At 57.6% G+C, this 25693-nt stretch overlaps 5 protein-coding genes across 32 annotated transcripts in view; 3 read left to right on the forward strand and 2 right to left on the reverse strand.

Annotated features, from left to right (window-relative positions):
• Positions 1-127, reverse strand: part of UBAP2L (ubiquitin associated protein 2 like) — a 26216-nt gene extending 26089 nt beyond the window's left edge. For all 13 annotated transcript variants that reach the window (XM_062632308.1, XM_062632307.1, XM_062632306.1 and 10 more), the window contains exon 1: positions 16-127. The gene's annotated coding sequence lies outside the window, so the exon portion shown is untranslated. The remainder of the gene's footprint in view (positions 1-15) is intronic.
• Positions 127-3162, forward strand: CUNH1orf43 (chromosome unknown C1orf43 homolog). Its single transcript, XM_062632330.1, has 7 exons — positions 127-292; positions 552-653; positions 760-868; positions 1089-1142; positions 1431-1597; positions 1682-1740; positions 2046-3162. Exons 1-7 carry the CDS (start codon positions 224-226, stop codon positions 2242-2244), a joined length of 759 nt encoding a protein of 252 aa, XP_062488314.1. The 5' UTR covers positions 127-223; the 3' UTR covers positions 2245-3162.
• A 2165-nt stretch (positions 3163-5327) lies between these two features.
• LOC134170688 (tropomyosin alpha-3 chain-like) lies at positions 5328-7076 on the forward strand. Its single transcript, XM_062632332.1, has 2 exons — positions 5328-6556; positions 6858-7076. The coding sequence occupies exons 1-2, from the start codon at positions 6443-6445 to the stop codon at positions 7074-7076; spliced, it is 333 nt and encodes a 110-aa protein (XP_062488316.1). The 5' UTR covers positions 5328-6442.
• A 390-nt stretch (positions 7077-7466) lies between these two features.
• LOC134170684 (tropomyosin alpha-3 chain) lies at positions 7467-21295 on the forward strand. Of its 10 annotated transcripts, none has more exons than XM_062632317.1 (11): positions 7467-7665; positions 9991-10124; positions 10946-11063; positions 11312-11382; positions 12169-12244; positions 13248-13310; positions 13456-13525; positions 15074-15152; positions 16888-16951; positions 19463-19585; positions 20134-21295. In XM_062632317.1, the coding sequence occupies exons 1-10, from the start codon at positions 7534-7536 to the stop codon at positions 19538-19540; spliced, it is 885 nt and encodes a 294-aa protein (XP_062488301.1). In that variant the 5' UTR covers positions 7467-7533; the 3' UTR covers positions 19541-19585; positions 20134-21295. The 10 variants fall into 10 exon arrangements, with proteins under 10 accessions (XP_062488301.1, XP_062488300.1, XP_062488310.1 ...); XM_062632316.1 differs by lacking the exon at positions 12169-12244 and adding an exon at positions 12723-12798 and having other exon boundaries at positions 7468-7665; XM_062632320.1 differs by lacking the exons at positions 12169-12244; positions 19463-19585 and adding an exon at positions 12723-12798 and having other exon boundaries at positions 7469-7665.
• Positions 21296-21590: 295 nt separating this feature from the next.
• Positions 21591-25087, reverse strand: DCST1 (DC-STAMP domain containing 1). 7 transcript variants are annotated; one of them, XM_062632310.1, is made up of 16 exons: positions 24978-25087; positions 24767-24892; positions 24616-24690; positions 24387-24515; positions 24192-24313; positions 23918-24095; positions 23664-23807; positions 23464-23585; positions 23228-23388; positions 22981-23080; positions 22807-22902; positions 22593-22719; positions 22391-22507; positions 22160-22302; positions 21956-22069; positions 21591-21867 (listed from the first exon to the last, which is right to left on the reverse strand). In XM_062632310.1, the coding sequence occupies exons 1-16, from the start codon at positions 25054-25056 to the stop codon at positions 21622-21624; spliced, it is 2079 nt and encodes a 692-aa protein (XP_062488294.1). In that variant the 5' UTR covers positions 25057-25087; the 3' UTR covers positions 21591-21621. The 7 variants fall into 7 exon arrangements, with proteins under 7 accessions (XP_062488294.1, XP_062488297.1, XP_062488296.1 ...); XM_062632313.1 differs by having other exon boundaries at positions 23228-23337; positions 24174-24313; XM_062632312.1 differs by having other exon boundaries at positions 21956-22021; positions 24174-24313.
• Positions 25088-25693: the final 606 nt, after the last annotated feature.

The raw sequence follows: 25693 nt of genomic DNA on the forward strand, positions 1-25693 counted from the left end.
GCGCAGCAACTTTACCTGGGTCTCACCACACTGACAACTACCAGCGGCGCCCGCCCCCATCACGTGACGAGGGCGCTCGGGGGGGGACACACACGGAACCGACACGAGGCGGGGCCAGACCGGCACCGTGAGAGAGGGGCGCCTCTCCCTCGTCACGTGGTGGGCGCGCGAGGCGGCTTCGCGGCCGCCATGTTTTGCGGCCTCAGGCCGCGCCGGGCCGGGGATGGCGGCGGCCGGTAGCAACTGGCTCTCCGGGGTGAACGTGGTGCTGGTGATGGCCTACGGCAGCCTGGTGAGCGTGCACCGGCACCGGGGGACCCCGGCCGTGCGGGTCCTTGCGGCCGGCTGTCCGCGGGGACGGCTCTGTGGGGCTGGGCCCGGGGGCTCCGTGAGGCGGGAAGAGGACGTGAGGAGGAGCCTCTGGGGGGGGTGTCTGTAGGCCTGAACCAGGCCCCGTGGGTTTTGAGGGGTAGATGGCACCTTGTGGTTGTTGGTGCGGGGGTGTCGGTGGGGCTGAGGTGCAGCCTGACCCCCCCGTCCCGCTGCTCCAGGTCTTTGTGCTGCTCTTTATCTTCGTGAAACGCCAGATCATGCGCTTCGCCATGAAGTCCCGGCGCGGCCCCCACGTGCCGGTGGGGCAACACGCGCCCAAGGTGGGTACCCTCCCTCCCCTGCCTGCCCCCACCCTTTGGGCTCCCACACGCAAAGTGGCTGCTCTGTAACGTGGTGGTTGGGCTTTCTCCCCCCTTCACTGGGCAGGATTTAAAGGAAGAAATCGACATCCGACTGTCACGGGTGCAGGACATCAAGTACGAGCCTCGGCTCCTGGCTGAGGATGATGGCAGGCTCCTGCAGCTGGAGACACAAGGTACCTGTGGCTGTGCTTCAATCAGATACCACCAGAGACACTGTCCTACAGCAACTCATTGCTCTGGGGCCAAGTTGCAGTTCTGGCCTCTTGTTGGCTGTCCCAGGGCAGAGCTGGCGAGGCAACCCGAGGTGGTGTCTCGGCAGTCTGCTCCTCTCTGCTTTTCCCGCCTCCCTCCCAAGTTGTGCAGAGCTCTCAGGTTGGGTTTTCTCTTTGCCAGGCTGCTATAATTACCTGTACAGAATGAAGGCGCTGGATGCAATCAGAACATCTGGTAAGTGAACTCAGGGCAGGAGGGACAGGGGAAGGAAAGGTAGAGACCATATGTGGAGGAAATAGGGGGCCAGCAGCCTTGTGATCGTGCTCAAGGCCCTTGTTTGGGAATAGCGTTCGCGTATCCTGTCTGGGACCAGTGCTCTGAGGGTGGATCTGCTTTTGGGGTGTAAGGAGGCTGCAGATGTGGTGGGAGGTTTAATCAACTCCAAGGCCTGATGTCTGCGGGTGACCAGAACAGTTTGTACCTGCACTTTAGCTGCTTGTGGGGTGCCTTTTCTTTCCCTAGAGATCCCGTTTCATGCAGAGGGCCGGTACCCCAAGTCCTTAATAGGGAAGAACTTCTGTGCCTACCTGCTGGAACTGCGGAACTCCAGCACCTCCTTCAAAGGCATCCGCAAAGCCTTGATTGACACCTTGCTGGATGGGTACGAGAGCGCCCGCTACGGCACTGGGGTGAGTGCTGGCGCTGCAGTGCCCGGGCTGGGCCCTGCTGCAGCCACCGCTGCTTCTGACATGGTCCTTTCTGCTTGTGTCCAGGTCTTTGGGAAACCAGAATATCTCAAGTACCAGGATGCTCTGAATGAGCTGGCAAACATGTAAGTGTTGGTGTCCCTGCCCATGTCAGGGGCTTGGAACTGAATGATCTTAAGGTCCTTTCCAACCCTAACTATTTTCTGAGTGAGTGTCCCTGGCCAGGGGAGTAGCTGGGTGGTGGCTTCATGGGCCCCAGCAGCCCATCGCTGAGGTGTGAGCAGAGACACTCCTGAGGCAGCACCCAGCCTCTGTCTGTCCTTCCAAGTATACTTATTCCTTGCAGTCCATATGATGGTGTGGTTTTGGATTTGCTGCTAGTTCCGGTCCATAGTCCTGGTTGTGCTTTGAGCCTCTCCTCTCCCTGCAGGACCAAGGCCCGGGCAGGCAGCAGCCAGCGGCAGCACCAGTCAGCAGCAAAGGACCTTACGCTCTCTCCTGAAGTCTCCAACCCTGCCACCATCCAGGTCACCTATCTGCCTTCCAACCAGAAGAGCAAACGTGCCAAACACTTCCTGGAGCTGAAGAGCTTCAAGGACAACTACAACACACTGGAGAGCACCCTGTGAGCCAAGGCAGAGCTGATTGCACTCCGGGGCCCTGCCACAAGCAGAGCCTCTTGTGAGGTGCAGGCGGGTCCTGAGCAGGTTTTGGCTGCAGTTTGCTGTGCAGGGAGCATGGGGAGGAAGCGGCTGTGCTCTTGGGTCTCCCTCTTGCACCGTGTTGGAGGCAGTCACTCAGTGGAGGCTCTGGTGCAGCTCAGCCCTCACCCGGAGCCGGTGTCAAAGCAGCCCCTGATCCTGGAAGGGATTGGCCCGTGCAGCCCCCTCTGCAGGCGTGGGACATGGGCTTGAGGCTTTGAGTCCAGCAACGGCTTGGAGCCCTGGCCCTGTGAATAAACTGATTAGCTTTAGCTTGTTTCTAAGAGACATCAGGCCCAGCCAGAGCTCTGCTCCACCTCTCCTCCTCCTCCTCCTCATGACTGGAGGGGGCTGCTCCTGTCTGTCCATCCTGGCTGTGGGTCTCAGGCTCTGGAGCTGCTCCTCTGCTCTTTCCAAAGGGTGAATGCTCTTTTCCCTGTGGCCCCATCACTGCTGTCAGCCGGGTGTGCCCGGGCTGTGCACCAGGGTTCCTGGACAGAGTGTAAATAGCTTGGTGGCCAGTTCTCAGTCCCTGTGGCTGTGTTTTCTACTCTTTTCTCCTGCAACTGGGCATCTGGGGACATGTTGAGCAGACAAATACCAGCTTCCAACGTCCTGCCAAGAAGGGTTTCCTCCTATTCTCACCAGCGCCTCGTGTGCCAGTGGCTGCCGAGCCCTGGGGGGGTGAAAGCTCACGGCCCCCACCTCGATGTCTGCATCCTGCCAGGCCGCCAGCAGCCCCCACTGCTCCCCAGTCCAGTCATCACAGCGTGGGGGGACCCTGCCCCTCGCTGGGCCTCTGCACTCTTTTTAATGGCTGTTTAATAAAATGACAGTTAACCCTGAGCAGGGTGTGGAACGTCAGCCTCTGACTGCAGGAAGCCCTCCCCTGCCACATCCAGAGCCATATCCATCCCCATGCTGCTGCCACGGTAATGGGGATGCTGTTAAAGGTGCAGAGGGTGGTTGTGGTGTCCCTGGAGCAGTGGCAAGCAGGCAGCCCCCCTTGCAGGAGGTGGGATGGGGCAGCGTGGTGGCTGTCCTGGGTTCCTGGGGACAGTGGGGTGCAGCCTTCCCCTTGTGTGGGTTGAGCCCCACAACCCCCAGAACGTGTAGCTTTGGTTGCAGGTTCTGGGGAAGGGGGGTACCTGCTTCAGGCTTCTGGAGAGGCTTCTGGCAAAGGGAGCGCCCCTGTGCTAGGGGCAGCAGGGGAGGGGGACCTTGACCCTGTAGACAGGCTGGGGGGACAGAATGGCTTCATAGAACCATGGAATGGTTTGAGTTGGTAAGGTCCTTAAGATCATCCAATTCCAACCCCCTGGCATGGACAGGGGTCTCCGTAGACCATGCCACCCCAGGTTCCGGCCAGCCTGTCCTTGAACACCGCCAGGGATGCAGCATTCACCACTTCTCAGTTGAGCATGAAGCACATGGAGCACGACGGGGGGCTGCGCCTGCTGCACCCTGGGCATTGCCCTGTGCAGATGCAGGGGAAGGAGCAGCCCAGCAGCTGATTCCTGTGGCTGGGACATGCTGGATCCAGGAGGTGGCAGCACGACCGGTACGCTCCTGCCTGTGTCCTGCTCCCAGCATGTGTGGAGCCCGCCTCGGCCGCACTCTGCTGTCCCGTGGGGCTCCCGGCACAACGCACTGGGCTGGCTGCGATGTCCGGGCACCCCTGAGCCCCATCTGCACCCCAGCTGAGGGGGCCCATCCCCTTCCTCCCCCCCCCGCTGCCTCTGCCTGACCTTGGTGTCTCCCAGCCCCAGGGCCCATCAGCGCCTGCCCTGACTCTGCTTATTGACAGGGCTGGGGGCTGCGGGGCCAGCACCCCCTGCCCACAGCCCTTCATTAGCTCTGCTGTCGGGTTGCATCACATCAGCTCTGGCTGAACACACGCCCCTGGCTCCTGGCACTGCTGCTGTGTCCCTGCTGTCCCCTGTGCCACCTTCCACATGCAGCCCCTCTGGTCCTGGACAAGGTTTGGGCTCTGGCTGCCCCACGGGCAGCCCAAGGTTTAGGCCCCCTCAGAGCCTGCAATGCCATCCCAAGGTCAGTGTTTCCCACTGTGGCGCAGCACTGGCATGGCATGAGGACACACGTGCCCCCAGCCCTCCGAGACACTCTCATGTCTGGATGCTACCAGGCAGGACCCAGCAGCCAGCCCGGAGCAAGCTGGGGGTCCTGCCTTTGTCCCCCAGCAATTAGCAGCACAGGGGGGCTGCATCTGCATGAGGGATGGGGAAGGGTGCCAGGAATCGCCTCCTGTGGATGGGGGGTACCAGCAGCTCCCCCCAGGGTGAGGGGACACAGGCACAGGAGGAGGGGACGTGGGGCATGAGCCACAGCGCTGGCTGGGGCTCGTCCTTGGGCAGAGTCTACCAGGACAGGGCTGGCTCCCCACTATTGATGGTTCCGCTAATGATGCCGGCGTGTGACTGGGGGCAGGAGCAGGCGGTGCTGGGTCCTCATCGACCCGTATCGACCGGCCCTGTGTGGTGAAGGGCATGGGGTCTGTGGGGGGATGTCAGTGGGTCGTAACTAATGGGAACGGTGCCATGTGCGCGGGGCCGGGGTGGCTGAGTGCAGTTATAAACAGCGGCTGGCAGCCCCCGAGCCGCAGCATCGAGGGACCCCCTAGCCCAGGTAAGGCGGTGATGGACGTGGGGTCCCCTTGGCGCGTAGGGACAGAGGGGCAGCATGACCCATGCCGTGCTATGCCGAACCAGGCCATGGTGTATACGCTGCCCTGCTCTGGCTTTGTCCCTGCTGCAGGGCCCCTCCTGCTCCAGCACTGCTTCCCAGATCATCCCAATGCTGGTGCAGGCACCCAGGAGGGCTTCAGGCACTGAAACACCCGTAGCTTTCAGCCTCCACTTCTCTCCTTCTCTTGCAGGGAGCTGAGCCCTGGGTCCTGTCCACCTGCCTCTGTCTGATATGTTTGATATTAGGTTGTTTTATTGGAAAACCAACTAAATATCAAACATATTCTTACAGCGCCAGGAACATGCGGCGCTGACCCATCCAGTTGGTGCCTGCACCCTTCCCGTGGGTGTCCCCCCCATCGAGTGTCCCCACATGCCCCTTCCCATATCCGTTCCATTGCTGCAATGACACCCATCTGCCTATGCTCCATGGGGCCGGGCACAGGGAGTTGCGGAGGTTTGGGATGGTGGCAGGGTCAGTGCTCACGCCACTGGGATGATCCCAGTACAAAGGCGCGTGGCCCAGTGCCCGTTGCTGCCTCCGCTGCCCCAGTGCAGGGCTATTTCTGGCTCCTAGGGGCATGGAGATGCAATGGGACCATTCATGGGTGCTTGGCTCCCTGCCTGGGGATCATGGAGCTGCCAGCAGGGTCAAGCTTCGTCTCCTGGGCCCCTGGGTACTGACCCCAAGGGCTTGGCTCATGGGACTATTGCATACTTGGGGCTGGCGCTAATCCCCGCGGCTGCATGGGAAGTGCTGCCGGCCACCCTAGGAATTCCTCCTTGGGCCTGGGGAATTCACTCCTTCAGCTGCCAAAAGCATCTTATGCCTCACGGCCAAGCACCAGCACAGCCGGAGCTGGGCTCCAAGCTCTTCGGATGCTGCTCCTGAGGTGTGGGACTGGGTGCATCCAGCTGCCCTGGGGTCTTCAGCTAAACCCTGTACTTAATGGAGCGCCAGGCTGAGCCCCTGTGGTCTGCATCAGCCCTCGGCATGGGTAAATGTCACCCGGGGGCCACAGGGACACCCTTATGGCATGCAGAGGTGGGGGGGAGCCGCAGGGACCCAGATCAGTGCCCCGAGGTAGGTGACGCCAGCCCTCGTGTCTCATTGCATGGAAGGGTGCGGCCAGGACAATGCAGGAGCCCCCCTGCTCGCTGCTTTTTATAACCACCCCAGCTGTCCACAGGAGCCCAAATAAGGCTGTGGGGCCCGGACCCCCCAGGGCACACAATGGGTACCAAGCACTGGCTTTTTGGGGAGGTGGAGAGTCAGCTCTGGCCAAGAAAGGCAAAGTGCCCGCAGCAGCGGGCAGAGCAGAGCTGATAAAGAGCCCGGGGCAGCAGGGCTAGGACAGTCCTGCCACCCGTCCTGCCCGTCCTGCCCATCCTGTCCTGCCTGTCCCGCTGCGCCACTGAGAATGGAGGCCATCAAGAAGAAGATGCAGATGCTGAAGCTGGATAAGGAGAATGCACTGGACCGGGCAGAGCAGGCAGAGGCAGAGCAGAAGCAGGCAGAGGAGAGGAGTAAGCAGGTAGGGCGTGTGGTAGGAGCTGGTTTGGAGGTGGCTTCTTGTGCTGCACCACATTGAGCCCAGACCCGGCATAGGCTGTGGCAAAGGGGGATCCTGGTGGCTTCTTGGTGGCATGTGGGACACTGAGGGATGGACACTGTAGGACACAACCCAGGGATGGACACTGGCCGGAGGGGTGCCGTGGGTCAGAGCTGGGATGGGGCAGGAGGGATGCCATGGGGCAGAGCTCAGCCTGGGATGGGGCAGACATGGCTCTCTCCGTGAGGGGATCCATGTAGGGTGACCGTTGCTGCTGTTCCAGCTGGAGGATGAGCTGGCCTCCATGCAGAAGAAGCTGAAGGGGACAGAGGATGAGCTGGACAAGTACTCAGAGGCTCTGAAGGACGCTCAGGAGAAGCTGGAGCTGGCGGAGAAGAAGGCAGCGGACGTACGTACGGGCACGGGGGAAGGGCATTGCCAGGGGACAACACATTGGAGAAGTCTCCTTAAGGGGAGCCCCCAGAGCAGCTCCAGCGCCTAAAGGGGCTGCAGGAAACCTGGAGAGGGGCTTTGGACACAGGCGTGTAGGGACAGGCCAAGGGGAATAACCTGCCCGCGGGGAGACTGAGATGAGCTCTTGGGCAGCTCTTCCCTGTGAGGGTGCTGAGGCGCTGGCACAGGGTGCCCAGAGAAGCTGTGGCTGCCCCATCCCTGGCAGTGCTCAAGGCCAGGTTGGACACAGGGGCTCGGAGCAAACTGCTCCGGTGGAAGGGGTCCCTGGCCGTGGCAGGGGCTGGAGCAGGAGGAGCTCCCTTGCTGGGCACTTGGAACCCCCCCGCCACACATGGGCCATCTCGCAGCGCGCCCCCCACCTCCCGCCACGGCGGCTCCTCGTCTCCGTGGCAACCACCGGGCGGGGCGGACGGAAGTGACGTCAGTTCCCGGGCGGTGGGGCCTCGTTCCGGTGTGTCGGGGCGCGGCGGGGCCGGGAGTGGAGCATGGCGGGGGCTACCACCATCGAGGCTGTGAAGCGCAAGATCCAGGTGCTGCAGCAGCAGGCGGACGACGCCGAGGAACGGGCTGACCGCCTGCAGCGGGAGGTGGAGGCCGAGCGCCGCAACCGCGAGCAGGTACCCGCGGTCGGTGCCAGCGCCGGGGGTGCCGCGGCTGCGGGCTCCGGATCTCCGCTGTTCCGACGGGCGGCGGCTCGCAGCGATCGGGTCCCGCCCGCCGCGGTGGCTGCGGGGCCTCGGGGGGTCCCCGCCGTGTGTCCTGGGCCCGGTTGTTGCGGTGGAGCTGCCTTTCAGCGTTACCGGGGCTGGAAGCGGCTGGGCCCGGGGGTCCATGCTGCGGGGGAGGGAGGGGAGGAACCGGCCATCTTGTGCGGCCCGGCGCTGCGACCACAAAGCTGCGGGCGGCCTCGGCGTGTGCGGGGAAAATGGAAGCGACCTACGGGGTGCGGGATCCGTCCCGGGTTCCTCCCTGCGAGCGGGGAGCCCCCCGCCCCGGCGCGGGAGGGCTCGGGGGAGCGTGAGGGGGGCTGGGCAGGGGTCGGGCTGCAGGCGCTGGGAGGGGAGGGAGGGAAGGAAGGAAGAGAAGGAAGGAAGGAAGGAAAGAAAAGAAAAAAGGAAGGAGCAGCGAGCAGCGCTGGTGCAACCAGCTCCAGGTCGGTGCCTGGGCCGTGCTGCAGCTGTGGGGCTCCTCGGGCTCTGCTGCCGATGGAGGCTGGTGGCAGAAGCTTCTGGCCACTCCCAGGCTTCTGCCAGGCTCTCGCTTTGCAGCCACATAAGGAATTCTCTGGCACGGGTGGCGGTGTCAAGGGAACGGGTGTTTCTCCCTGCTTGCTGGAGCCCTGCTCCAGGGGAGGGCATCCGTGCTCCCAGTGCAGTGTGGCCTGTTCTTGCCTCTGGCCTGGCTCATGGCTCCTGAGGAGTGGCCCCTCGGTAGAGCTCCATGGCCTGGGGAAGCCAAGGTGAGCTCTGTCCTTGGCTTGCAAGGCTCCTGAGGGAAGCCCAGAGCAATGGGAATGCCTGGAAGCATCACGCCATGCTGTGGCATTTTCTGTAAGGAAGGACGGGTGGTGCTTCCGGGTGGGTTACGCGCTGCCTGCAGGAAGCCAGGGCTGGATGCCGAGGTTCAGGGCGTCATGAAGTGGTCAGGCTTCCTGTGCTCTTGTGTCTCCAGCTCCTGCGAGAAGGAGGAGACTCTCCCACCGTTGCCTCTTTCACAGGCAAAAACCATTTGTGGCAGGCTCCTTCCCAGTTGTGTTTCATGGATGGGAGCACAGGAGCTTCTCTTCACCTTGTGTTCTCACACCCTGGGCTTGAAGCATGCTGTACTGAGGTGCTGAGCTCCTCCTGGCCACTGCATGGGGCTTCTCTCAGCCCTCCTCTAACACTGGCTCCTTTCATGGCTCTGCTCCTCCCTCCTATGGCCTTGCAGGCTGCTTTGTTACACACTGCTGGGATATTCCATATATGCTTGGCATGTGCACGGGTCCCTGTGGAAGATCACAGTGCTGCCCTGACTTGCCTGCAGCTCTGTGTGTCTTTGTACCAGTGCTCTCGTCCCTTTGGAGAGCAGGAGTTTGGGTTCCTTGCAGTAGCTCAGGTGGGGTGTTAGTGTCCCCAGGGCATCCAGGCTTCCCCCATGGTGGGGCTTGACACAGACTGGAAGCAGACGTATTCTGGTTGATGCCAGAGCTGTTAGAGCAGCACTGCTTTGGGCAGTGGGATGGCCACTGTCTGCTGGATCATTAAAAGCCTTGCTCCCTTTTGTAGTGACACTTTTGTAGTCACTCAGCAAGTGCACCAGCTCCTGGTGGGTACAACTCTACCGAGGTTGCTGCCTGAGTGTGGCTGGTGCTGGGGAGCAGCCGCCTCAACCTGCCTCAAGGCTGGCTGAGGCTGCTGTTCCTTCTATGAGCAAACCACTGGGAGAAGGAAGCCTGGAGCTCCTCTGGCTCCCTGAGGCTTGAGCTGCAGGTTGTGGGCACTGCTGTGCCCTGCCCCAGCTTGGCAGCCCTCTGGAGCTGTTCATCCCTTTTCTGTTGCTGAGGAGAGGGCTGCTTTGAAGCAATGCTCATGTCCAGATCACGTGAGGAAGCTGTGATAAATGGTAGGTGTCACCCAGCTCTGGTGTGGTGGCTGAACACTGTTGTGATTGATGCCTGGCAGGAGCAAGGCAGCTGCAGAGAAGAGCCATTAGTGTAAGGCATCTCCTTAGTGTTGATGGCTTCAACTGTCACGTCAGCTCGAAGTGGCAGGCAGGAAACCTGCAGGCTGAGTTGCTGCGGAGCCAGAGAGCGTGTGTGTGAAGTGCTGGCATGGAGCCCCTAAGGCAGTGGGTACAGCACCCTCGTTTTGTTTCGGGCTTCCCATGTGCTATCACTGACCTGAAGGCAGAGCTCAGCTGCCTTGTGCTAACAATCAGTCACCCTCATCTCTTCCCTCCAGGCTGAGGCAGAAGTGGCATCTCTGAACCGCCGTATCCAGCTGGTAGAGGAGGAGTTAGACCGAGCCCAGGAGCGCCTTGCCACAGCTCTGCAGAAGCTGGAAGAGGCAGAGAAGGCTGCAGATGAAAGTGAAAGGTGAGCAAGGGATCTGCTTTCACTCCCTCAGACATCTTAGCCCTCTTCCTGACTGAGGGCTCAGTGCCATCAACCTCCTGGGCCTCCTGGAGGGTGGGAAGGAGATACCACATCAAGGTTGCCTGTGGGAGTTGCTTATGCAGAGCAGGTGCAACAATGTGTTGGCCTTGAGTGGGTATCTTAGAACCTGAGGCTAAGGACCGAGTAAGTGCTGTGTGCTACAATGCATCCCTGCCTCCAAGTGAGGTGAAATAGGTGGGTTCTGGGACACAGCTGACCTGTAAAAGTGGCTACCGATGGGGAGGCATCTGTTTGCACTGGCTCTGCCAGCATCCTCCCTGCTGGCAGATGGCCCCTGCCCTGGTTCTGTGATTCAGAGGGGAGTGGTGCACTTCCAGCTGGCTGCTGTGCTTCACTGGTGCACATGCTTGTAGTGAGCAGCCTGACCCAGCTCATGGCCTGCCATAAAGATGGACTTGGCTCTTCCTGCCTTCCAGCCTGGAAAGTCCTTGGCTCAGCCCCTAAGACAGCCTGTCTTGTTCTTCTCAGAAGCACCACATTTCCCTTCAACCACGAGCCCAGTGAGCTGCTGGAGGAACATGCCAAGGAACAGATAATTCTGAGCAATCGAGGTTGCTGTATTTGTGTCAGCCCAGTAGTTTCTGCTTTCCTGTGCCCCCCTCTGCCCTTGGAGGTGTCATGGCTCATAAGGAAGCAGTGTGGTCCAGGGGAGCATTGTTAATGCTCCAAAGCTCATTACACCACTGGCTTGTACATCTTTGTTTTCTACATCTCCCCTCCCTGTGCATTCTTTTGGGCAGAGGCATGAAAGTAATTGAAAACAGAGCTCTGAAGGATGAGGAGAAGATGGAGCTGCAAGAGATCCAGCTCAAGGAAGCCAAGCACATTGCAGAGGAGGCAGACAGGAAGTATGAGGAGGTGAGAACCTTGGATGCTGTAGTGCAGCTGACCCGGGTCAGGAGAGGCAGCTCCTTTTCTTGCTGACAGGGCTTTCCTCAGCAAACCTGGTGGGAGAGCCTGGCTTTCAGAGAGCTCTATCCGTGTTCCCCTCAGCCAAAAGGCTCTGGCAGCTCCACTGACTCCTGCAGCTGTTCCCTTTAGTGCTCTGCAGAGCCTACAAATGCAGAATTGTCTTCCTTCCTCTTCACTCTAATTCTATGTTCCAGGTTGCTCGAAAGCTGGTGATCATAGAAGGAGATCTAGAGCGTACTGAAGAGAGAGCTGAGCTTGCAGAGTCGTGAGTAATCTGCTCGCATGTAACTGGCACATCTGTCTTTGCATGGGAACTAACACAGCATTCCTAACCTTGTTACACAAGGCCTGAGGCACAGGATGAGTTTAGATTCTCAGAAGAATGGCTTGGAAGCACTCTTCTGCTCAAAAGAGGATCAGGTCCACTGAGGATGTGGAGTTTGCAATTGTGCGATTTGCCTTTTAGTGAAGAAGTTTTGCCCCTTCACATGGAGGCACTCCCTAGTTAGCCAGGCCAGAGAACCCATCTCCACTCGGTGGTCACCAGCACTGCTTTGTGTACATGGTCACAAGATCCTTACACATTGCTAACAGAGCACATGAGGGCACAGCACTTCTCGTGCAGCAGTGGAGGCCTTATGGGCCAGGACTGAAGTGGCATGGAGAATGTCCAAGGGCAGAACTGGGGCTGATCTTGGTCTTTGGCCTCTTATCCTTTGCAGTAACCACTGCAGACTTGTGCAGTGGTGAGCAGTGAGCTGGGCTGCCTCTGCTTGGAGCACACATGCAGACTGTGGTGTTTGGGCACCTTTCACATGTCCAGATGCTTTAGCCAATCCTTGAGGAGCTGGTCAGGTCCTTGCTGTACTCTGGGCCTTGTCTAACAAAGTGTGTTTGTAGCAGTAGCACTGTGCTTCCTGCCCAGACATGCATGTCATGACTGTGACTTCTTTGTGTTCTTCCCCTTCCCCTCTGTGGTGTTGTGTTCTTGGTACTCCTTTTGACCCCTGTCCCCACCTGGCTTCTGCCATCGTGTGACCGTCACTAATAGTCGTTGCCGGGAGCTGCGGGAGCAGATCCGAGTGATGGACCAGCACTTGAGGTGTCTGTCTCTTGCTGAAGACAAGGTACTAACCATTCCCTTCTGGAACCATTAAAACACAACTCTCCTGGTTTTCTTGCCCATGTTTCTTCCCTCAGCTTAACTGCATCTTTCTCCTGGAATGTTCTGTCCTCTCTGCCCATCAATGTTCCTGTCCCAGTGGTGGTGGAGGTCCATGTGTCCATCGGAACAGGTTCCCTCCTTACAGCAAACTAAATGTGCAGTTTCTGCTTGGAAGATTCCAGGTCTGGCCGAAGTCTGTTCACACCTCGGCTGCTCAGCTCAGTGCCCTGTGCATGTGCTGGCAGAAGACTTCCAATACAAACTTGGAGGTGGGAAGGGAACTTGCTTTCTGCACAGGCTCCCATCCAGCCTGATCACAGACTGTCTCCTTAAGAACTTCCTGCTCTTCCCTGCACATGGATTCACTTCTTTTTCTTCTGTCTTTCCCTCCCACTTCTTCTTTGCCTTTTTCTCCCCCTTTTCTGTACACAACTCCACAGTAAATGTTCCGAGCTGGAGGAAGAGCTGAAGAATGTCACCAACAATCTCAAGTCTCTTGAGGCTCAGGCTGAGAAGGTAGGGCTGCGTGTCCAAGGGCCAGAAACATTTCTCTTTTGCTCAGAGGGTGTGTGACAGCAGAGCACCCACTGGGATGGAAATGGCACAACTGAAGCCTTAAGCAAGCAAGGAGACCTATGCCTGCTCTCCAAAGAGCTAATGGATTTCAGTGCAGGGCTAATGTTGACTGTAGGAGCTGTGGGGAGCCTGGCTGCCCTGCCCTGCCCTGGGGCAGACTCAGATCAGCTGCTGGGATGAGAATTTGTACCCAGGTTTGTTCTGTGCATGGTGTGGGAGTCCCTGACCTACTTCTGTTGGACTGGGGTGGGGATGAGCAGCTCCCAGCTGGAAGTTTCTGCAGGCATGTGCACTGCAATAGAGGAGTTGTCTCCCTCTGTAGCTGTGGGAGTGGGAGGTTGTGGAGCTGCTGAGGGCTGCTGGTTGCTGACTCTTGTCCTTTTCCACAGTACTCCCAAAAAGAGGATAAATACGAAGAAGAGATCAAGATCCTGACTGATAAACTCAAAGAGGTGAGGGACCATGTCAGGGTGGTGCAGCTGGTCGACTGGGGAGAGATGTGGAAGGCAGGAGACTTCATGTCCTCAGGCTGATGCCTCTGTAACCCTTTGCTGAACACCAAAGCTGTTGTACTAATGGGCTTGCTTCTTCCTGCAGGCAGAGACTCGTGCTGAATTTGCTGAGCGGTCTGTAGCGAAGCTGGAGAAGACCATTGATGATTTGGAAGGTACATCTTGGGGATGGGAAGCCAGAGAGTATGTGGTGAGGAGGGGGATGCTGAGGAAAGCTCCCTTCCAAAGAGTTGGAGAGTGGAGACACGGCTCTGCTCCTCACTCCTTGGAGGCAGTTTAATCATGCTCCAAGGTGAGGCTTGATGCCTCTGGGCTCGAGTCATGCCCTTTGTATCTGCTCTAAAAGCAGTGCCCTGGCTGTGCTGTGGCAGGTCTCCAGCTCTCCATGTAAACACCTTACTGTATCTGACTGATAGAGACAGACAGCACAGCTGGTGCATCTTGGTTGTGATGTCCTCAGGAACGTAACTGGGTTCCTCTGCTCTAGCTTCACCCAATTTAAGGAGAGGAACACCTGAACTTCCCAGGAATCTCTTATTAACATACCTGTGTGCAGAATCTCATGCATGTGGCTGTTTCCTGCAAGTCAACCACAGTAGTCAGTGACTTGAAACAGCACCCCTGAAGTCTCAAACCCCCCATTGTCAGTCCTGGTTCAAGATGAAATCACCACAAGCCCTGTCCCTGCAGTGTGGTTAGCCTGTGCCAAGGATGGGTTCCTTTAGGCTTTTTGTGCCAGGTCTTGGGGATTGAAAGCCATATCCTACCATCTGGAGTCAGTCAGGAGGGGTTTGTAGCTAGAAATAGCAATGGTGTCAGCTGAGCTGTTCCAGAGCCACAGCCAAGAGCAAGCCCAGCCAGGGCAAGCTTTTACTTGGAACTGCAAAACCTCCTCTAAATCCCTGCATGCTTCCCCTGGAAACATGTTGGCTGAGAGCTGGCTCTGGCCTCCAGCCTTGCTGGTGGAGTGACCTAGTTTATGACAACTGACAGAGTTCTCTGGGCCTTGGGAAGCTGTTAACAGCATTCCCAGCTGGACTGGAGCCTGAGCAGGCAGAGCTGGGACAAGGCTGCACCAGCTCTTGTGCTCAAGGAGTGCATGGATATGAGTCTCAGGACCACCTCCTCCTCCAAAGGCCTGTCTGCTCCATGCATCCATCTTACCTGATGGAGAACACCCATGTGGCCTGTCTATTTGGCTCAGCCTGCCTGGCTGTGTCCTGCAGAGTGGGAATTCTCTCTGATGCCCAGGCCTATGGGGTGATCAGTTACTCCCAAACCTGTTTTTGTATTGAGATTGAAGGGAAGAACAAAGCCCCTGAGTTGATCTGTGCCTTCCTTAGGTGGAGCAAGCTTCTCCCTAAGTGGATGGAGTTGCCCTTCCCTGCTGCTCCTCCTGTCAGTGGGGTTTGCTGACTTAGCTTAACTGTTCTCACAGGCTGCTGTGGTTTGAGGTCTTGGCTCTGTTCCCCCTGGATCTGGGTGTAATCTTGGAAGGCACTTGCTGGTCACGCTGTCCTCAGGCTGTTCAAACCCACCTGTTCATTGTCAGGAACTAACCTGGAGCTGGGATGGCTCCGCATCTAACGTCGGTTTCTCCAGTTCATGAACCCCGTACTGCTTTTCCTGCCCCAGGCTGCTGGAAGAACTTCTCAGCCTTCTCTCATTGTTTCCCTTTTGTTCTCCCCCTCAACATCTTCTAGATGAGCTATATGCCCAGAAACTGAAGTACAAAGCAATTAGTGAGGAGCTGGACCACGCCTTGAATGACATGACTTCCATGTAAATATGAGCTGGCTGGTGTTTGCCTCTTGCTTCAGCAGGCTTGGCGTGCTGTGGTCTTCGGAGGTGGACAATCAATAGCACTGTTGTGTCTTCGTTACTTCTACAGATCCCTGCCTCCAGCACTGGGAGGCTTTCCTGCAGCATGCTCTTTTCTAGGTCCTTGTGAGCTGCATGTGTAACGCTAAGTGCTCTACTGGCCTCAGAGGGTTCTGACTTGAACTCTGTGACTTGCAATTCCCAGTGCCATTGGGACAGGCTTCCTAAGGTAATGTGGCTTAGCTGCCTGCTGGAGCCACTGGGCCATGGTCTCGAAATTCCTCCTGGAAGAGGCTGTGCATAGTGCTCGAGTGTATTCCTTAGGAATTGCCATTAACAGGCTTGAGATGGGCTGGATCATGAGCTGATCTGTGGAAGTAGCTGAACTTGTCTGGTTTTGCCACTTTGCTACTTGGCTTTGTGTTGAGATGTGCAGCAGGTTCTGCTCTAACTGCCGCTCTGCACCGTCCTGCACACTAATCAGGGACAGGTCAGGTACCTGACCTGCAGAGGAAGAGCCTTAACGCTAGTGTCTGAAAGCTCCTTAAGTAAAGTTTGCTGTTCACAAACACTTCAGTCTCTCTTAAAATGAGTGTATTCTTCTGTCTCACACAGATAAGTCTTGTGATTCCACACTTTGGATTTGCCTCTCTGCTTGGTGGCTTGTTCTGCATCTGCACCCTGCGTTCACACTCTCAGCACCTCTGTCTGAATTCCAGTGCCTTTTCTCAGTTACTGTGCGCAGGGCATCCCTGGGAATAAATAATGTAAAGACACTGAAGCTTGACAGCACTTGCACTCGCTCCTAAACAAAGCTCCCTCTGTTTGACCTGATGTGCCAGACACGGCTGTGCTCTGAGGGGCTGCCCTTTCCACGGCTGGGTGTAGCTGGGAGTATGTTGTTCTCATCTGCATATCTTACGTAGAGCCATAAAGCTCCTTTTGTATTTCTCTTGCCCCTTGCTTGAGCATGATGTCACCTTTTCTAAGGAAAACGGTTCTTGTATAAATGGAATAGAAGGGCTGATGCTTTGAAGAAATGGGTTTCTAGTGACCACTTGCTGCTTTAGAGTAACTGTTTCAGTGTTGCCTTCAAACCAGTGTAACCCTCATCACCCTTGGCTGAATACACACACTTCCTTCACGTGCTGGAGTTTTCCCTTGGGGTGTTTTCCTGGCTCACAAATGTAAAGTGCAGCTCTGCAAGGGGTTCAGCCCTGCCAGCAAATGGAAGGCTGGGGCTTGTAGCAGGAGCTCCTTGAGCTCTTCCTGCTTCAGCCTTGCTAAAGACACTGCTCACAGCTGCCTGCCTCATAGTGTTCACTGGCATTCCCAAGTGCCGGCTTACAGTGGGAAGTCACCATCCTCATAGTCACCAAGTCACTCCCTGGGTATGTGAGCTAATGAGTGAGCTGTGGCTGGTTTCCAGTTGGATAGGACTGGTTGGGTGTGAGATGCTGCCTGAGGGGACAGGGATCCTTGCTTCAGGAATGGAGGTAGGGAATCTGTGCTTTGCCCAAGTGCTCCCTGTGCAGGGTGCTGGGATCCTGCTGGGAGTGTAGCACGGAGCTTCCCACTGATGTGCATCACCACTGCTGCTCTGCTCCATAAACACAGCTCAGCCTCTTGTGACTGTGCTGCCTCATGGGTGGCTGTCACATATTTTCTCCTTTCTGGCTTGGTTCATCTGCCCCAGAGCCCGAAGAGCCCTTCGTGAGCAGAGTCCTGATGAACTGGGACATCTCCCGTGGTTTCCTCAGGTTTGTGCCACTCTCTTCTCCACACAAATGGCACTAGCAGTGAGGGTAGCTCAGACACACTGAGCTGCCCCAGCCTGTTCTTTCTCTGTCTTCTGGGTCAGGGCTGTCTGCTCTCTGCTGGGTCTTGGGGGGTAGAATTTCACAGGGTAACAACTTGGAAAGCTCTGGCTCTCCTTGAGTATGGGCAAGAACTCTGTGCCCTGTGAGCACAAAGCAAGTGACCAAACCTGCAGCTGGATTAGAGGGTCTAGATTCTGTGTCACAAGTGTTTGGGTGTGTGGAGGCTTCCAGTTGTCAGCTCATGTTGCTGGAGTTGTCAGCTTTTCCCAGGAGGAAGGTGGCACCATTGCACCGTTGTGCAATGGTCTCTTTCCTCATGGGGAGGTCCTGGGAGGTGTGGGTTTATGACTTGCCTTGTGTGGAGCTGGTGGCTCTGCTGTGGCACAGTAGTGTTGCAAGTGATGTTGAAGGCTGGGCTGTGTCAGGCCCGTTCCCTGCTTGGTACTCCATGCTGGGTGGTACATGGATGAGTGGGTGATGCAACCTCTGCTCTGGGTGGTGTGGAGAGGCTCTTGCTCTGACCGACTTGTGCAGGCTGGTTACCCTGAGCTGGGCTGTGCTTGTGATTGCAGTTCACTCCCATCCTCTGCCACTCTGGGGATGCAGGACCAGCCCTGATCACCTGGGGCTGGAGGCTGGTGTCAGGGTGCCTAGGTCAGAGTCAGCATGGAGGCCAAAGAGTGAGCCCCTAGCAGCAGCAGCAGCTGATGTGCGAGGTAGGCTTTTATATAGGCCAGGATGGGATGTACCCGTCCCACATACTGCAACTTCTATTTCGACTGTTGTGGGACATAAGTTGTTGGCTTCTCTGGCCTTTGCTTGGTCTCTTGGTGGCTTTAGAGAAGGGACATGCAGCGTTATTACCTTCTGTGTGTGGTACAGCTAGAGCAAGTCCTGATGGGAGCTGGGTGAATGCGGGCTTCCCCACTGTGTGTGGCTGGGGGAGACACTGGAAATGGGGACATGCTTTGGCTGCTCCATGTGAACAGCTTGACTTTACCTGGCCACGTCTTGTTCAAGAGCAACCTATTCCTTCATTGAAAGCAATGAGGAATGGTGGTGAGACCCTGCAGAGGGGTTGTATCCTACTCATGTAGTTGTTCTGGGACAGACCTAACACGGGAGCCTGTGCTCCAGACCTTCTTCTGTCCTATCCCCGAAGCAGATCCTGCCTTCAGGCCTTGTCTAGATGTGGCAAGTTGTTAAGTGAGGCCCAAGGGTATGTACTTGGAGGAGCGTCCTCCAGGTTCAGGCATGAGGTGCTGCCATTCTTTTCTTCTGATGTCCCTGTTAAAACCCCACTAGTCCCGTGCTGTGTGGCGTGGCTGTCTTTGGAAGGTGCTTCTGGTTCAGCTGTGGTAGGACTACTTCTTTCTGCAGTGCTCCACACGCAAAGTGCAGCCTGAGACTCTCTTCTGAACTGGGTCCAGCCCAGCCTGCATGTCTTGATGTTCTCCTCTTTCTTTGCCTTCACAAGCCCATTTCTGCTCACGCTTGGTGTCCTCTGTGATCTTCGTGAGCTGGAACCCACGTTAGTAAGATAAACCCTTGTCCTCCCAGCTTGTTCTGTGTCATAGCCTAGATGTTACAAACACAGCTTATTGGATGTGCTCAGCTTGGTCCTCCACTAACCTGCCCTTTCTCTCTCTTTTTCTCTCTTCTTTCCCCTCATCCTGTCGCTGCTGCAGAGCGCCTGTACAGCCAGCTTGAGAGAAACCGCCTGCTCTCACGCGAGCTCAAGTTAACGCTGCATGATCTGTGTGACTGAGGAGGGGGCCACTAATCCCATTAAACGTGCTCCTTGCCACCAACACCGCTGTGAACCACAGTGGCATCTGCCCATTCATGACTGGCAGACTTGCGCATCTTACGCACTTGCTGCTATTTAATAGGGCCCTTGAATTAATCCTCTCATTTACTTCAGATTTACTTTGGTTTTAGAAAGGTAACCTTAGTGAAGGAACCTTTGGGCTTGGCTATTCATTGAGCACTCTTAGTCCCCTGTCCAGGGTGTCCTGCCTGGCTCCTCCATGGAATCAAAATGGCTGCACCCCACCCCAGGAGAGGACCAGGGTGAAGTTAGGCTTCTGCCTGCTAAAAGCTGTCTATCAGGCGCTATGACTTCATTTACTGTTAGCTGAATGACTGTAGGACTTCCTGCTGCATGGAAAGATGGCTTCTAACAATAAATGACTGACTCCTGCTCTGTAAAACACTTTGAGTCCTAAACTAGAAGGTTGAGGGGAAACGGTTGTTCCCAGTGTTGGGAAAGCTTCTGGCCATCCTGAAATGCACAGCACGAAGCTGTATCTTGGGTGTCTGCAGGGAACCTCTCAAGGCTGCCATTGTTGGTGCTCTGGGAAGGCTGCCTCTTGCTCTGTTCACTGACCTTGGGGAGGTTGGGGAGCAGCCTTGAAGATCTGCCTGTACCTAAAGGACATCTTTCCACAGCCTGTCTGTGCCGTGTCCCAGCGAGTGGATGTCCTCAGTGATCAGGGTGGGCTCACCTTTGGAGTAAAGCCTGCCTAGAGCGCTACTTACTGATCTGAGCTCTCCTCCTGGCTTAAGGAACATGTGAGAACTGCCTGTAGTATCAGTCAAGAGTTGCAGCACCCTTTGCTCCTCCTTGCTGCCTGCCTACCCTCCACTGAAAATAGTCTCTCCCCACTGTCCTAGAGGCACGGTTCTCTGCTCCCTGCTGCTAGATAGTCACGGTCTTGGTGACAAGATCAGCATCTCTGTGCTGGGGAAGGGGGGCACAAGCAGCTGTACCTGTGGGGGTGGGGGGTTCTGTGTGTGTTTTGGCTCTTGGGTGCCTTGCTGGGCTGTCTGGAGGTGTTGAATCCCTGGGTGAAGCCAACTCCAGTTGGAGGCAACTGCATGCAAAGCACAGCCCAGAGCGCTAAGAGCACATGGTGTTTGTGCTGATAGGAGCACTGGCTGTGCAAGGGGGCTACCCATGAGCCAGGTAACTCCAGAGCTTCTCCTACACCCAGGCAACCCCCCTGGGCTGAGGCCCTGCTGTGGCAGTGCTGGGAAGGGGCTGTGCCATGCTTGGCATGGCTGAGGCATCTCCTGGGGCTGAGGCTCACTGGTAATTCTTGACTCTTGCTTCCTGCCAGATAAGCTGAAATCCACCAAAGAGGAGCATCTCTGCACGCAAAGAATGCTGGACCAGACCCTGCTAGACCTGAACGAGATGTAATGGATCCCCACCACTGCCTCTGCCACGCCATGCCCACGCTGGCCCAGCCGCTGCTGGCCTCTAACCCTTGGGACCAGAGTTTGCTTCCTGTTGCTAATTTGACCAAACGCAGCTCTTCTCCCTTGCCTCGGGGTTAAAGGCCATCATCAGGTTGGGCAGAGCTTCAAACAACGTTATTAAGGGAAACGAGCAATGCAATAATGTTTGGGAGCATGTTTTGAGATGTACACATTTTGTAAGTACCTTTTCTTTCTGTAGTAACCAGTGTGAACATTCCAAGTAACCAGTGAGGCTGCTGAGCTGCACTCAAAGCTCTTGGATTTACAATTGGGTATTAACCTTCTGTTAACCAGCTCTGGGTCATCCTGCCTTGGCCGGGGAGGAAGTGGGCGGTGGCTCAGGGTTCCGACTGTGGGCCACCTGATGGGAGCAGCTGGGATAGTAATATGAGCCCATTGGGAAAACTTCCTTTCCAGGAGCCTGTTTGCCAAAAGAGCAGTTCAGTTTCTCAGCTTTAAGGTAACTGTTGTGGAGAAGCAACCTGGGTGGAAGGAGACTTCTAAAACCAGGCAGTTCCCTGGCCAGTTGAACCTTCACAGGGGTTGTTTCTCTTCTCTTCCCCCTCGCTGTTGGACACTTCTTTTCCCCTTGAAGAAGCCACGGCCCCTCTAACCCATTGCTACACAGGAGCTGAATTTGCCTTCACCGAGTGCTCACGCACCAAGCTTCAGCACTCAGTGCTGGCTTACACTCAACAGCTTAAGTACAACAGCCTTGTTTGCTTGGGGAAGCTGTTTTTGCCTACTCCAAGGGAAGGGATGGAGGCCTTCTCCCCTGGCCAGGAGTGCTCTTAGTGTCTTAATAAGGTACAAGCCATCTTGCTGTGCATTGCTAACGTGTCGCTGTGAGGTGTGAGTGTGGAGACGTGTCAGGCTCACAGTGTGTAGCTTCTCGTGTGAGCATGCTGCCTGGTTGTAGCCGGTTTAGGGGCCAAGCCGGAGAAAAGAACCTTATCAAGTGTTTTGATACTAAACGGAACAATTGTCTTACCGTCTTTTGAAATAAACCCCCTCCCTCCACACTGCTGCGGAGCTTCCCTCTGTGCAGGGACCCGGGTGGCTTGAAAGTGATGCCAAGCTCATATGCTCCTCCATTGCCTTTAGGGGTGAGACCTCCCCTTTAGGGTCAAGTTTATGTTGCTCCTGTTGTCTCTGGTGATCAAGGGAGTGGTGAGGTGAGAAAGGCTAGGAGAAAGGGGGAAACAGGGGCTAAGGGAGGGGGATGGAGGGGCTTGGAACTGGATGAGCTTTAAGGTCCCCTTTCCAGCCCCTTTCCACCCTCTCTCCCATGGACCACACTTGCTGCACACGAGGTGGGGTCTCACATACTTGATTGCCTCATGCCCTCAGCCCGTGTACCCCACGCCCTCGTCGCTGCTGTCGTCATCAAGGCGGGGCTCCGGGGGGGCGCAGGCCAGGCAGACACATCCCGCCTCACGCCAGCACTGCCGGCAGTACGGGGCCATGCAGGAAGGTGTGGGGCAGGCGGGCTCTGGGGGCCCCACACGCACCCCGCACACCGTGCAGCTCCGGCGAATCCAGCGGCTTAGACAGGGCCAGCGGCGGCAGCACCAGCGCACCAGCGCTGTGCTCTAGGGATGGAGCCGTGTGGGATTGAGCTGCAGGCTCCATGGCGGAGCGGAACCCTGGGATCGGGGGGAACAGTGAAGCTCCGCTTACCAGTCCTGGGGGCTGCTGTGCCCGCTGGACAATGCGCTTCCGCTGTCGCTGGATGAAGTCCAGGCGCTGCTGCAGCAGCTTATTGTAGAGGTAGAGCACGCGGCTCTTCTCCCTCTGCCAACACCGTGAGCCCACCCCAAGGTTATGGTCCAGGTTATGGGCTCACCCCAAAATCTGCCCCCCCACCGAGGGGCAGCCATTCACCTTGGGGAAGTAGAAGGCGGCGATGACACGGCGCAGGCGGTATATGTAGACCTGGGCCAGGCAGAGTAGCACCAGCACGGCCAGGGGCAGGCAGCTGCTCAGGTACTGGTGCTGGCTCATGCTGCGCGGCCTCGGCAGGCACACTGGGGACATGTGGTGGTGTTGAGCCCCCTGCTCAGGATGTGGACCTGTGATGGGCATGGGGGGGTCCATCCCCTGAGGGGGGCTCACCCAAGTTGGATGTCTCCAGCAGGGTGTCAGAGGAGGTGTTGAGGGTGCCGATGGTGCTCCGCAGGAGCTGCGCCATCAGGGACCTGCCCATAACGTGGATGGACAAGTGGTGGCTGCCTGTGGGAACATGTGAAGCTGTGGAGGGACACACACACGCATCCCCCCCTGCATTGCTGTGGGCATGGTGGGCTTCGGGCCTCACTGTGGAAGGAGTACTGCACAAAAGAGTGCTGCTGGATGGCGCTGAGCATGCTGACCAGCACGTGGTCCATGGCGCAGGCCAGCAGGAGGAAAAGCAGGGGTGGGATGCACTCCAGCAGCTCCAGCACCTGCGGGGAGCAGCGTCTGCTGCAGCCTGTCCTGCAGCCTCCCCCAGCTGAACCACCTACTGTCGTGTCACCTCCCCGACCCCTCACCATGTTCTGCAGCTCCAGCGGTTGCACCATGGGCCGGCACGGGAAGATGAAGGCCGAGGCCTCTGCACGGAGCAGCGGCAGCAGCGTCCGCTTGCGCTGGGGAAGGGGCCGAGGCAGCTCAGCACAGCCCCTGCAGCCCCCGGCCCCAGTGCAGGGCCACCCGCTCCCCCTCACCTCCTTCCTGCGGCGAGCATCGATCTGACGGAAGTAGGTGGTGATGTAGAGGTTGTCGTAGGAGATGTCCTGACAGTACTGCTTGGTGTAGGAGAAAGCCCTGGCAAGAGAAGGGGGGTCCAGGAACTGGCTCTCCAGGACTCCCTCTTTGTCTTCATGCCTTTCCCCTCCCCCCAGACCTGTTGCCGAAAGAAGACCCTGCCTCTCTGTGCCTGAACCCCACACGCCCTCCCATGCCAGGGCTCACGTGATGAAGACGAGGATGAAGGAGAAGGAGAGCACCAGGCGGAAGATGGAGAAAGTCTGGCCCAGGCGGGCACTGTGCTCCTGGAAGTGTGAGGTCACTTCCTCCATCAGCTGCTCTGCGGACACCTTGGTGGTGACCGACAGCATCTCACGGTGATCCTCCTGCAGCACAGGGGCTGTTGGTCTGGCTGGGTCCCATCCCAGCCTGGCCCCACGCAGAGGGGACATGGCACCCACCTGGAAGACGACGCTGGTGCTGAACTCCTGGCTGAGGTTGCTGACTGAGTTGTTCATCATGTCATATGTTTGCCCAAAGTTGCCCTCCACAGGGATCTTGTCCCTGCACCAGCTATTCATAACTGTGGGACACAGTGAGGATGATGCTGGCATTGCCTCAACTCAGGGTGACTAGGGCAGGGGTCCCCCACGCTACCCACCCTTCACAATGTGGCAGAGGAACTTGAACTTCATGGGCAGGCAGAGGAGGTGGTTGATGAGGGGCACGAATATCTGCTCCATACAAGCATCATACTTGGTGTCAAACCAGTCCCGGCAGCGCTGCATGCCCAGCTCGATCACATCTGATGGGCAGGAGCCTGAGCTGATGCAGCCCCAGCCCCACCATCTCGGACACCACGTGTGGTGCCTGGTGAGGCTGGTGCCAGGGGGTGCAACTCCCTTCCCTCCTCACTATTGCAGCGCAGCTTGGTCTTGGTCTCATAGAGCTGCTGGGTGCTGGGTGCCAGCTGGGGCTTGGTGCGCCGGGACTGCCGCAGGTCGTACCCAGCCTCGCTGGCCACCTCCTCATTGAGCCCCACAAAGGCACGTGAAATGTTCTGCACCTCAGAGTTCAGCATCTGCCCGCTCCTCTGCCACAGGGGGCACACACAGAGGCTTGACCGTGCTCCGTGCAGCCCCCTCCCGCCCACCCCAACACCCTGCCTCACCGCCATGTCCTCCATCACCTTGCGCAGGGGTGCCGTGGACATCTGCCACAGCATGCGGCTGTGGTTGACCTGCAGCTCTGCCACGCAGCCCAGCGAGTGCGTCACCTCCTCCAGGTTGTGCCAGATGTTGGCCACGGGCCCTGGCGCCAGGAAGTTGGGGCTCAGGACCCTTGGGACCCTATGGGGAGGACGGGGATGCAGGGGGCAACCTACCGTTGTAGATGGCAGCGAGGACAAGGGAGAGGATGTAGACCCGACCCTCCTTGCCAAAGAATTTGGGGACCACGAGCAGGCTGGCGCAGCGGAAGTGGGGGGACATGGCCCAGCCCAAGGCAGTCACTCCTGTGGGAGCATGGAGCTGTCCCCATGGTCCCATCGAGACCCCTCAGGGCTCCCAATGCTTCCCATCACCCCAAAAAGTTCCTCCTGGCCCTGTCCTCACCTGCCAGCCCATAGGAGAGCTGCACCTTACGCATCTCTGTGATATTCATGGGGACGATGAAGAACTGGCAGAGCCCTGGAAGAGCAGTGGATGCGCCCTGAGCACCTGGTACCCCCAGCTCCCTGCCACACCTGGCACCGGGAGCACTCACCAAGGCCAAGGAGGGTCCCGATGCTGGCACCCAGGAAGAACTTGCTGCAGCGGTGCTGGTCCGGCCGGCTCCAGAGGAACCGGCTGCACGGGGCCGGCAGCAGCGAGACCACCGCTCGCTGCAGGGCTGGGTGGGGAGGGAGGCGTCAGCCCGGCCCCCTCCCAGTGCCCACGGGCAGCCCTGGCCGGGAGTGGAATGGGAGGGATCTCACTCGTGTTGGGTGGCTTCTGCCTCCTGCGTGCCTCTGCCCCTGCCCAGCGCTCTCGCCCAGGAGCCTCTGCTGGCTCCATGGCCCCTGTCCTGATGGCAGCAGGATGCTGCCCTGGTGCTGACAACAGAGATGTTGCCCTGGTACCAGCAACAGAGGGATGTTCCCCGATACTGACAGCAGAGGGATGCTGCCCTGGTACTGATGACAGTGGGATGCTGCCCTGGCAACAGCAGCAGGATGCTCCCCTAGAACTGACAACGGCAGGATGCTCTTCTAGAACCGACAGCCGTGGAATGCTCGCCTGCCACCGACAACACTGAGGTGCTCCCCTGGAACCAGCTCACTGAGCTGCTCCTTCAGTCTGCTGTATCGCTGAGCCTGGAGCCTGGGAGAGCACCAAGAGCCCGGGGGAGCGCAGCCCAGCATGGGGCTGGGCTCGTGGGCGGGGCGGAGGGCCCAGGACCAGAGCCCAGCGTCCCAAGACTGGGACTAGATCCAGCAGCACCTAGGCTCTGTCAGGGGTTTAGGAAGCAAAGGGATCTGGTGTGAACCTCGTGACTAAGTGGGTCTCCCTTATTCCTTTGTATTTTCAGTCCCTATACGCATAATTTCAATTCAATTTTGGATAAATCACCTAAACCCAATCCTGTGTAAACACTCCCAATTCCGCCGGTTTAAGGCTTGGCTCTGCCCCGCCTCCCTCCGGCCGTTGCAGC

Source organism: Pezoporus occidentalis, unplaced genomic scaffold (genome assembly GCF_034315485.1).
Source record: "Pezoporus occidentalis ecotype Australia unplaced genomic scaffold, CSIRO_AGI_Poc_V1 ctg389, whole genome shotgun sequence".
Classification (NCBI taxonomy): domain Eukaryota; kingdom Metazoa; phylum Chordata; class Aves; order Psittaciformes; family Psittacidae; genus Pezoporus; species Pezoporus occidentalis.